Source organism: Sinocyclocheilus anshuiensis, unplaced genomic scaffold (genome assembly GCF_001515605.1).
Source record: "Sinocyclocheilus anshuiensis isolate Anshui unplaced genomic scaffold, SAMN03320099.WGS_v1.1 scaffold575, whole genome shotgun sequence".
Taxonomy (NCBI): domain Eukaryota; kingdom Metazoa; phylum Chordata; class Actinopteri; order Cypriniformes; family Cyprinidae; genus Sinocyclocheilus; species Sinocyclocheilus anshuiensis.
In genome coordinates this window covers 405,080-417,345 of record NW_015552573.1, presented here as the reverse complement: position 1 = coordinate 417,345, position 12,266 = coordinate 405,080, and the positions used below count along the sequence as shown (strand labels likewise).

The window sequence follows — 12,266 nt, the reverse complement described above, 5'->3', positions numbered from 1 at the left end:
CTTTCAGTTGTGTATTTGTGTGTGTCGTTTGTCTTTTGTAAAATGTCTACCACAGATTTTTCATCACATTCAAAGACTTGATGTAGACCAAAGTGAACATTACGAGAGGTCTGTGGAGTGTTTTTGCAGTGCTAATATAACCGGTTAACTGCTTTGTTTTTCCCCGTTTTCATCTCATCACCTCCTGTATTTGTGTTCGGTCCTTCTCACATCTCACATCCTCATGTTTTATTTTATTTTTTAAATTATGTGATGGTTCTGCTAAACTATGGTATATTTGCTATATAAGGTGGAGACCAAACTTGGTGATATTGAAGACCTAAGTGTTTTGAATGTCCAACTATGAAACTATTATAAAACTTCAAAACAAAACAAAACGTGTGATTTCCTACATACAAACTACACATGCCCATATGAGAAATGCTCATTGCAGCTTTTTGTTTTATGTAAGGACGTTGCAATAGCAAATTCATTGCTATACCATGTCTATTTGCAATTTCAATGATAACTTTTTAGACTACACATTAACCCTGAAAGGTTATTTTGAAAAACCAAAACAGTCATGCCAAAGCATTGCAAGTCAAACAATATGCTGCTAGAATATCATGGTGAGTTGTTTGGCAATACAGAACCTGCTCAAACAATGCATGCATGCTTCATTAACTACTGTACACTTTGTACAGGGTTTCTGCCACATTTGACGAGTTAATTTCTATTACTTCTCCAGTCAATGTGCTTTTTATAGCGGGGGCAGATTTCAGTTTATATCTCAAAATGTAGCCTAATGTTTGTGACAAACCTGTATGAGTTTCTTTCTTGTGCTGAACACAACTACGTCATTTTTGAAGAATGTGGGTAACCAAACAGTTGCTGGTCCCCATTGACTTCCTTGGTATGGAGAAAAAAATAGAAAAAATAAAAATGGGAACCAGCAACTGTTTGATTATAAACATTCTTCAAAGTATTTTCTTTTGTGTTACACAAACTTTTCAGGTTTTCAACTTCTCAATTTTCATTTTTGAGGGAACTATCCCTTTAAGAGAAATATGTAATTATGTTGTAGTCTTCAACAAATCAATTAATAGGCCATAAATATACAAATGCGAACATGAATCCAGGTTTTAATGATTTACAGTGTGAAGTCTCAAAACCTAAACTATTTTTTAAATTACTAACCCAGGGGAAATTATAAACTGTGTAAAACAAGATATCCCTGTAAACATTTCAGCTGTGGCTGTAATGAAACCTGCCTTATGACAGATTTTTTCCAGACATAATGAAGACAACAGGTTAAGTAAAAATATAATGAATATGTAATCTATTGTATATATTTAGTAAAATGCTCCTCTGTTGTTATTTAAAAAAAAATCTAGCTAACGAGCTATGAACATTACATTGCTTTCCTGAGGTAAAGGTAAAGTTGCGTGACAATTGATTAGAAGCTGTTTTATTGACGTAATTCTGCAGTTAAAACTCTCATTAAGCGATTACTTGATACATTTCATAAAGTTGTAGTATCCTTCAACATACTTTGGATATTCAGTCATATTCATTTCACGTTAAAACTAGTAGTAAAGAGGAAGAGATGATCGGTTGACTGCCGTTTGAATCTCACGCCACATTTAATGGCATCAAAATGGACATTTGTTGTTTAAATTTCATTATAAAACTGACAAAATTTGAAAGCTTATTCTTTGTTTCTTATAAAAACAACAACAAAGAAACAAGCTCACTGCAGTTATTGGATGCCAGGCGTGCGGTTTAGTAAAGTTTTGTTTACACATCAACTGAAAAAAGGCACAGATTATAAAAGGTCATATATCATCAAAATGAGAGTATATTAAAAACTAAAAATCTATATTATAAGCCCTGCGTCTCACAGCTGACATGCTTACCTTTTGTAACTTATGTTGTGTGCAGGAAACAGACACTATTGACACTATTGATTAAACGTGAAGTTTACAGCCAATGATTTCGACCTTCCAAAACTATTTCAGCCCAAACTGAAAATTAATTTTCGGCCTCTGTAATTATTCAAGTTCATCAGTAGAAAATAGGTCTCAAACGTTCCACAAAATAGTAATCCAAACCCAAACCAATGACAGGTAGATCTCAGGCTTTAATCGTCAGAGAATTCAGGAAAGGCTCAGAGAAACTCAGTGAACTGAAATATTTAATTGGCATTGAGCACAAACGAACAACAGAGGGTTAAGTCAGGAATTAATAGTTAATGTTTAACAAACAAAAAAAGGTGTAAGACTGTATAATGACATGTTAAAGGTAGAGCCCCTCTGGTGTCCCCTCCTGCTTCTTGTACAGGACGTTCTCTTTAGACTTTTTGAAGTCTTCATTAGTAACTTTCATTCTCCGTTCCCTCAGAGCCATCAGCCCTGCCTCTGTGCAAATGGCCTGGAACAAAAACACATAAAATCACTATTAAACACAATGAAGTGCATATACAAATTTGTTCAATCATTCATGGCCTTTGTTCATGTTGTAATTAATATCTGAGGCACTGAAGGGATAGTCCAGCCAAAAATGAAAATTCTTCCATTGTTTACTCACTCTAATGTTGCTCTAAACCTGTATGACTTTCTTCGGTGAAACACAAAAAGACATTTTAAAGAATGTTGGTAACCATTGACTTTTATTGTAGGGACAAACAAATACAATGGGTGTCAATGGGAACTAAAACTATTTGTTTACCAACAATCGTCATATACAGGTTTGAACAACATTAGGGTGGATAAATAATGGCGGAATGTTCATTTTTGGGGTCCATTAAACCTAAATTAAAATTGTAAATTAGTCAGACAAGGTCAAATGAACCACATTACCTTGTTCTGCAAGACAATGTTTTTCTGTGTAATCAAATTGCATAAGATTATGCATCTATTTAATTAAATGGCCCTTTGATGCTACCTTGATATCAGCACCGGAGAGGTCCTCTTTAGCCAGGATGAGGTCGTCCAAAGTCACGTCACCTGCTACCGTCATCCTGCTGGTGTGGATCTGAAAGATTCTGCGCTTGGTCTTCTCATCCGGCAGTGGGAACTCAATCTTACGATCGATTCTACCTGTAGAATCACAAAAAGGAAACACCTAATTTTAGTCTACAAAGTAATGTGCTTCATCCAATTATGTGCACTTTAAAACAAAGGAAACTCTCACACTAATGTTTGTGACATCAGATGTTTGTGTCTGGCCAGTGAGTCCACTTTGATTCAATTAGCATGTGAAAAAAACATGGTAAGCTAACTAATTCACCTGGTCTAATGAGAGCTGGGTCAAGTGTCTCAATCCTATTAGTAGCCATGATGACTTTAACGTCTCCGCGTGAGTCAAATCCATCCAACTGGTTTAACAGCTCCAGCATTGTTCTCTGGATCTCACGCTCTCCTCCTGAATTAGATTCATACCTGCAGAGAAACAACATCCAAATGTCAGTGTTTATCGCTGTTTATAATAAAAACAATCTAGTCTGTACCCGATATACACACACCTGGGGCCACAGAGAAATGTTTTGTTTTTTTATATAGTGGAATTATATATCGCATAGCTAGTATACAGCATAGCATACATTTTGTCAGTGTTAGTCTAAAAATCTACCAACAGCTTTGTTTTTTTTGTGAATTATGAGTGAATATTGGGTAAATAAGTATGTAATGTGTAAAAAAAAAAAAAAAAGTACAAGTATTGTGTAAATAATACATTTAAAATGTAAAAAAATGCACACATTTCAATATTTAGAATTTTAATTAGTTTGTTTTATAACTACATACATATGCACCGATCAGGCATAACATTATGACCACCTTCCTAATATTGTGTTGGTCCCTCTTTTGCTGCCAAAACCCAAAAGGGTCTGGCTGCAGACTTGCACTTGCACTCTCAGACACTTGCGCTTCCGCAAGTGACGTCACTTGCAGTCTTTTTTATTTTGTTCTATTTATTGATTTTTTGTTTTTGTTTGAATCTCTCAACATTTTACAACAGTAGCCAGGTGATGAAGACAAGAAAAAATAAACTAAATTACAATGTCACTTGCAATCGCCACTTGCACTCTCCGCTACCTGCGACGTCACTTGCAATCGACACAAATCGTGTGTGTTGCCAATGGAGACAAGACGCTGTGATGGTGATTAAATTATTAAAACTAATTTAGTACTATAACGTACAGGGTCCTGCAAGAAAAAGCAAGACCCGCAAATCCGTGGCCACAGAACAGCCAAATATGAACGCAATGCACAAAGTCTCTCGTTAAGCGTTTTCCTCCTGTAGAAAAACAAACACTTAATATGGCTTAATGTATTAAGATACATTAAGTGCAATTAAAAGATCAAATTCGATATATAGTTATTATTTAATGTACTACAAGGCAAGCAGATGGCCATGAACATAATGCGCAAATTTTCACTTGTCCTCCTTTACAGCAAAACGCTTAATGTGGCATAATAACGGACTAAGATGATAAAGACAATTCAGTAGCCTATAAGTCTTGTTGTTGACACAGTACAGACCAGCAGATATGAACGTGCATTATGAAATGCATTATGTGATAGGCCTATTAAAAGGATCAACTCCGTACAGGCAAGCAGACGAGCCCAGAACGCACTGCGTTAAATTGCATGTTAAACATTTTCCTCCCATAGAAAACCATTATAAATAAAACACGTAATATAGCTTAATGGACAAAGACAATGATATAAAAGAGCTGTAGATGGTTTATTCTATATGGAAAAACGCTTAACGCGAAACTTTGCGTGTTGCATTTATTCTGGGCTCACCTGCACATATTAGTTATGTATGTTTTAGTAATGAAGAGGAGCATATAGAGTTTGGTCTTTATCATCTTTACTGTATTTTTGATCAAACAAATGCAGCCTTGGTGAGCAAAACCCTTCATACTCACCTCTTTGTGCCGATAGCGTCAATCTCATCTATGAAGACAATGGACGGAGCATGTTCCTCAGCCACTCTGAAGAGCTCTCGCACCAGTTTGGGACCATCACCCAGGTATTTCTGAATAAGCTCTGAGCCCACCACCCTCAGGAAGGTGGCAGACGTCTGGTTTGCCACCGCCTTTGCCAGAAGAGTTTTGCCTGCACACCAGCAAAGCATAACATCAACACAAACCATATGCTAAGAAAATGACAACATACAGACGCAAATTGGTTTTTAAGACTCCTTAGACTGACCCGTTCCCGGTGCACCATACAGAATGACCCCTTTAGGCGGCTTTATTCCCATCTCTTCATAATACTCTGGATGTGTGAGGGGAAGCTCCACAGATTCCTAAAAGATGAAATGCACAAGGTCAAACATGCCTTAGAATTCATTTTGATTTCATGCAATGTCCTGATTAATGTTCTTGTGCAGGATATCATCAGTGTATGTAATTCTAAAGAAGAAAAAAAACACATTTCATCAAAATGTATAGACTGCATCTGCTTCTGAATTAAATTTAATTAAACAGCTGACATAATCAAGGACAAGTAGACAGAGAAAAACTGCCAATAAGAAATAAAATAATATCGAAATAAATATAAATTAATATATTTATTTTAATGAATACAATGTATGTCCTATTTTTATAAACCAATCAAAATACAAAAAAAAAAAAAATACTTTTTTGCAGTTTTTTTTTAAGCCACTTTGAAATTAAATTAATTTTATGGAGACTAATCTATTACCTTGATCTCTTGAATCTGGTTGTCCAGACCTCCGATATCTGCGTATGTCTCTTGCGGGGCTTTCTCTACTTTCATTACAGTCACCAGAGGGTCAGTGTCATCCATCAGCACCCCGATTACTGCATGAACCTGCAAACGTTTACATAAATTAATAACAAAACATAATTTATATAATTCATATTTAATACATAAATTACTAAAATAATAATTTAATAACGTTATTATTGACAACTCTAAGAAAAACATTCAGAATTCAGGGAAAAAATGTACTTCTGTAGTAAAATTAAGTCAAGTGAGTCAATATTAAAGGGGTCATATGATGCTATGGGCGGCATTATGCTAATATTTCCACATAGTGACGTAGACATGTGGGGGCGTGTTAGAACGAGGCGTTTTAGGTAGGCGTGGTTGACTCTTAACTTTTATAAAGAATATCTCTTTGGATTTGAGACTTTAGTCTTTGCAACTTTACAGATCTTCTTTATGCACCAAGAGCTTGTAACACTCCAAAGAGAAAGGAAAACTTGAAATCGCATCATATGACCCCTTTAATGTCTATTTATCTTCCAGTTTATCTTAAAGTCTGTTATGTTATTTTCGAGGCTCACTAACCTTGTGGTTCAGTAACACCGAGCAGCCGGGCTCTAGAAGGTCTTTATCTACAAATGACAGAATACTGACATAATGTTCCGAGCCCACTGATGTCGACACAATGGCGTGATTATCGTCAATGATCTCCTCCAGAGTTCCCACAGACATGGGCGTCCCTCTGAGATCATCCACTTTAGATCTCTCCTCCTGTCAACAAAACATGATGATAAGGGCTTTGAACCAAACTATGGTTCTTCTGATTCCAAATAAAAACAATGTTAATTATACAAATCGAAAAAATTAATTTTATATTATATAAAATTATGACACAATAATGTGCTCACCTCTTGTTTCTCCTCCAGGGGTTTCATCTGCTCCTGGTTCCTGATGAACTCCTCCTCCATCAGCAGATAGTCTTTAATTCTCTCTTGTTTGAGGAGTTTCAGTCTGCACTGTGTGTGCGGAGTGACTGAGGAAGGAAGAGACAATGACAGCTCATGGTTTTACGCATCACTACTATCTATGTAACAGCCTACCGAAAGGTTTGGTATAATGATGTTTATTTTACCCAGGGGGAGTTTGCTAGCAGCATCTGGTCCCTTCACTTTCTTCTTCCTTTTTCCAACTCTTGTGGGAATGGGAGGCTCATACTTCTTTTTCTTATCCTGAAATTCAATGCACAGAAATTAATAATCATTCCAGTAAATCTGTCCATTTTAACTGCTAAATTTCTCTAAGATCAATCATTTCAGAGATTCGTACATGTTTTTTTTTTAATAATATTACTTAATAGTAGTGAGGTTTTGTTTGTGTTTGTGTGTGTGTGTGTGTGATAAATACTCACTTTGTCATCTTTCTTCCCTCCACCAGGTCCTTGTCCTCCACTCTGACTTTGACCCTGTAAAAATCAAACATTCATTTAACCTGATGTTTTGATGATGTCTATCACCTACACTGACTTATGAACTGATTATATTTAGTATTTTGCTTCATGTTTCATGAATTTATGACACAATAATTCAATACATCTATCTATATAAATACAGAGAGAAATAGATAGATAGATAGATAGATAGATAGATAACACGTATATCGTACAAAAGGGTTCATTTACATTCAAAAAGGTAATAACATTTGTAAACTGTGTTTTAGAATAATTCATCTTATTTGTTTACATAATATATTTGTATGACACATCAATTTATCTAATTGTTCTTTAATACCAGTACCAATGTTTAATAATAGGTGAATATAATAAGAATAACGTGTTGATATTATTAATCATACATTTATTTTCTTTTTATATAATACCGTGATTATACGCTGGCTAACACAACAAGCTAACTTCCCTGCTTTACTGTCTAACAAACACATTTGTCAATAGAGACAAATGTCTAACAGTTCTAAATATGCATAATTCATTTCTAAACCACAAATACATATGCATATATTAAAGATTTAAAATAAACGTTTTAAAAAAGAGAAGAAGCGAAATATGCTGGCTCACCATTGTCGTTTGATGTCGGTTTCTTCTTCTGCACTAACAGATCAAGCCAAGTGTGTCGCCTACGCCACCTTCTGGAGAGGAGGGCACATTGACTGACGTCCTCAGTACTTCTTCATAATAACCTTACCCGTGCAAATTGGTTAATAATGTTTGTAATTATTGAGCAAGTTGGTTATTAATTAGCTGCTTTTATTTTTAACGATTTGACCCCACAAGAGGGGCTTACGCGAATAAAATATCGCGAGATTACACTGTTTGCAACGAAAGGCTGTGGTTAAGGTCTCGCGAGACTTTCACAGAATGAAGGTTACCATCCTTGGTTACTATCTTGCCGCTCCAAACCCAAATAATAATGGGGAGCGTTGAAACCTTCAAGTCTCTGGAAGATTTCAATGCATGTCCTCAACAGTACGAGGAAGACACGAACACAAAGTTTATCGTTTTGAAGAGCTATCGTGCATTTGGCAAAAATTGTACGTTTCAAAATTCTGTAATATCTGAAGTTCTAATGTTAGATGTTTTAATAGATTTTAATTACCTATGCAGTTATTACTACTGCTCATACTCACAGTTAGTGATCTGAACTAACCTAACCCTAGATATTTTCTGGCGCAAAACTTATGACTTATGCATACAACAGCGTACTAATAACTAGAACTGTATATCTTGATAAATGATTAATCTTTTGAATATTTTAGCAACCACCTAGCAACGCCCTAGCAACCAGTTAGCATACACTGTAAAAAATGACCGTGAATTTAACGGTAAAAGACTGAAAAAATGCTACAGTAAAAACCTGTTAAATGGTTAACGGTAAATTCCCCTACTATATACGGTGAAAAACTGTATTGGACATTACATGTATTGGACATTCATTTTACGGTAGTATACTGGTACTATATTATACTATATACTATATGATGGGCTTTGGTTCATCATGTGACTTTCTCATCACCACCTGCATTCGGTGGTTATCAGTGTATTACAAAGGTACAAAACATTTCAGTACTTCAATAGGTTGGTATATTAACATTATATCAGTTAATGAAATTACGGTATTTAACTGTAAATTTAAGTTAAAACCGTAAAACCTAAAACGTTGCTACCGTATTTTTTATGTTAAAATTCCAGCAACCACAGCTGCCGGTTTTTTACCGTAAATTTTACGGAATTTCTTTTACAGTGTACCTTGGCAACAATTCACTATACAGCTCCACTCAAAGTTCTTATTCTTCTGTATTTTGATTTTTTATTTTAGATCTGACAGTGGAAAACAGCTACAGTGGGAAGTGAAGATTGTTTATTTTAATGGTGTGCCTTTTAAGATAATTGGGAAAAAGACATATATATGTCACCAAGGAAGAGACAAGCATGCCAAAGCCAAACAAAGACGTCAGGAGAGTAAAGTAAGAGGTTCACACAAATCTCCTATCATATTTGGACATAACTTTTATAGTTAAAATGGCTTTTATTCTGTGTGTCTTCTGTTTCAGGCACAAGGTCATGAATATTCATGCCTTAAAACAAGACGCTTGATGCAGCAAACCAAAAAAAGGGGTTGTCCTGCAACCATAAATGGTTCATATTTTGAAGTTTCCTGAGTATAAGACACTTAATACATTCTGTCAGATCAGTCATATTTGTGACAACACTTTTTTGTCTGCACTTGGATATAAATAATTTGAAATTAATGTTGTGTGATTGTCTAATATATTAACACCATGAAGCATTAAGTGATACAATTTATTTCTTCCTTGTAAATCAGAGATTTTTTCCTAACAAGTCTCATTCGACCATCTTGTCATACAGCATTTTTGCAAGTGTCAGACACATTTGTAAACTGTAACATTATTTTTGGTGGCCAGATAACTGAAGAAAGCCCATATCAGAAACGAGAGAAGTCATCAGCTGTTAGAGAAGCACTGCGACTAGATCCAAAGCACGTGCGCACAGAAGAAATGTTTGCGGCCAGCTTCCCAGATATTAAAGAGCATCAAAACCACCCCATTTTTGGAAAGGTTTGTGCCTTAGGATTGATCTCACAAGTTATGACAGACTAATGTGACATGAAATTAATACTCTTATTCAGCAAGGATGTATTAAATTGATCAAAAGTGACAGTAAAGACATTTCTAATGTTACAAAAGATTCCTATTTCAAATAAATGCTCTTTTGAACTTCCTATTCATCAAAGAATCCTAGCAATGACAGTTTCCACAAATATATTAAGCAGCACAACTGTTTTCAAAATTGATAATAATCATTAATGTTTCTTGAGCAGCAAATCAGCATAATAAAATGATTTCTGAAGGATCATGTGACACTGAAGAGTGGAGTAATGATGGTGGAAATTCAGCTTTGATCACAAAAATAAATAAAATTTTAAAATATATTCAAAAAGAAAACCGTTATTTTAAATTGTAATAATATTTCGTAATATTACTGTTTTTTTACTGTATTTTTTATCAAATAAATGCAGCATTAGTGAGCAGAACAGACTTCTTTCAAATCAAAACCATTTCAAAATCTTACCAACCCCAAACTTGTACCCCGTAACCATTTTTTCTGCTTGAACCTGCAGGAATCAAGAGACATTTGGAACATCATTAAAAAAGCCAAGGCAGGAAACAGGAAGTCCAGTGCAGACCATCATAATATACAGGTAAAGATTGTCACCTGATTGAGATGCTGTTAACAAAAGTCAAAATAAAATATGATGTATTTTTAAAGTTAAAAAGGGTGCACAAAAAACTGGATTCGTGTCGTCAGCCTAAAAAGGCACATTGTATCAGAAGTGGAGGTTAATGCTTTTTTTTTTTCTTTGGAATAATGTGTACAAATAACTCATTCACAATAAGACCAGAACTAAAGTCAGTTTGGATTTCATGTTGGCTTTCTTTGAACATTGATTGGTGTTTTATGTTGCATAAATGTTTTTATTACATTCAAAACTCTTTAAAGTGATTAATTTACAAGTTATACATCGTAGACCTTGGTAAACACATGGAAAGAAGAGGGCTGGGCTGTTTAGAGGAGGTGTTTAAGGGTATGTTTAAAAGTGTTGAAATATTTTATTTAAACTAGACCAGAGGATTTGGCATGACAAATGTAATAGCAGCACTGCTAGACTGCATTTATACAAAAGCACTGAGTCTGATTTCGGATCACCAATGTTCCCTTAAATTCTGAATTTTTCATCATTGCCCGACCTGAAATTACCACTTTTAGGTGACGTAAGTAAAATAATTGACTTCCTCCAAGTGAAACGAGCCATAGGAGCAAGAGTGATTAATGTTATTTCATATTATATTAATTTCATAATATTTTAAATACTATTTCAGTCCTTGATTTTAGAAATGTTGAAGGCCATCACATCTGTATGCTAAATTACTGATTTATTTTAACCCCTTCTTGTAGTCTTCCACCCTGTTGTATTGAGTCATGAGCTGAATGAACAGATCATTTCTCCAAAATGTTCTAAAATGTCAGAACTGACAAGTGAGCATCATTTTTGGTTCTAAAGTGCTCCTCTGTGATGTTCACTGTGAGAAGGCATGGATGGAGTGGACAAGAAAAAAGGACAATGGTGTGGCATCTCATGAAGAGGTTCTTAAACTTCTACGGGCCATTGCAGATTCTCAGACGAATGAGGAGTTTGAGAACAAGACTGTTATCCTTCAACAACATCCAGACTGGCAGTCCAATGAGAAGCTGAGAAGGTTCGTTAGCACATGGCTTGTTCATGCAGAGGTGAGCGTGTTGTCTTGTTGTCGGTTCTGTTATTAATCAGTAATGATGAGAGTGTAAAAACTAGTATGACGCAAGTTATGCTCTTCTATTTCCTGAACTAGAAGTGGGTGAATGTGTTCGGAAATGAGGACCTGAATGTGGCCGCTTTCAAAAATAAAGGTGTTGAAAGACAAAAGGATGTTCTGAAGCATTCATACCTCAAGGCACATCGAAACTGCAGCCTATAGTAGCCATTATGAGAGACTTCCTGTCGAGATCATATCAAAAGTAAGAACTGGACTGTTGTAGAAAGTCATTTGGCATCAGTCATATTTCACCCCTAGCCTAAATAAAGAAATAAAATAATACATTTTGCTGAATGAAAGTGAAGCCTTTTAGTTTTTTTGGATAGTGAAAGTTTTTTAGTGTGATTATCCCCCCAAAAAACACATTGTCAAAAATGTAAATATATTTTAATTATTAGTATTTTTAAGTATTAAATCACAGTAGTAAACAGTAATACTGTACTGCAATTTGTATGTGTGTGTGTGTGTGTATGTGTGTGTTTATATATATATATATATATATATATATATACTGTATATATATATGTATGTACTGTATGTATATATATATATATATATATACGCACATATGTATGTTTTGTTTTGTGAAAAAAATATTGGTATATATATATAGAGAGAGAGAGAGAGAGAGAGAGAGAGAGAGATGTAATTGAATAGATT

The 12,266-nt window shown here is 34.9% G+C and overlaps 1 protein-coding gene across 2 annotated transcripts; it reads right to left on the bottom strand.

Annotated features, from left to right (window-relative positions):
- Positions 1 to 2,099: 2,099 nt before the first annotated feature.
- Positions 2,100 to 7,886, bottom strand: LOC107665112 (26S protease regulatory subunit 4-like). 2 transcript variants are annotated; one of them, XM_016455870.1, is made up of 11 exons: positions 7,792 to 7,886; positions 7,129 to 7,182; positions 6,853 to 6,949; positions 6,629 to 6,753; positions 6,306 to 6,491; positions 5,694 to 5,822; positions 5,199 to 5,295; positions 4,913 to 5,102; positions 3,268 to 3,419; positions 2,923 to 3,077; positions 2,100 to 2,409 (listed from the first exon to the last, which is right to left on the bottom strand). In XM_016455870.1, exons 1-11 carry the CDS (start codon positions 7,792 to 7,794, stop codon positions 2,275 to 2,277), a joined length of 1,323 nt encoding a protein of 440 aa, XP_016311356.1. In that variant the 5' UTR covers positions 7,795 to 7,886; the 3' UTR covers positions 2,100 to 2,274. The 2 variants fall into 2 exon arrangements, with proteins under 2 accessions (XP_016311356.1, XP_016311355.1); XM_016455869.1 differs by lacking the exon at positions 7,792 to 7,886 and adding an exon at positions 7,596 to 7,750.
- Positions 7,887 to 12,266: the final 4,380 nt, after the last annotated feature.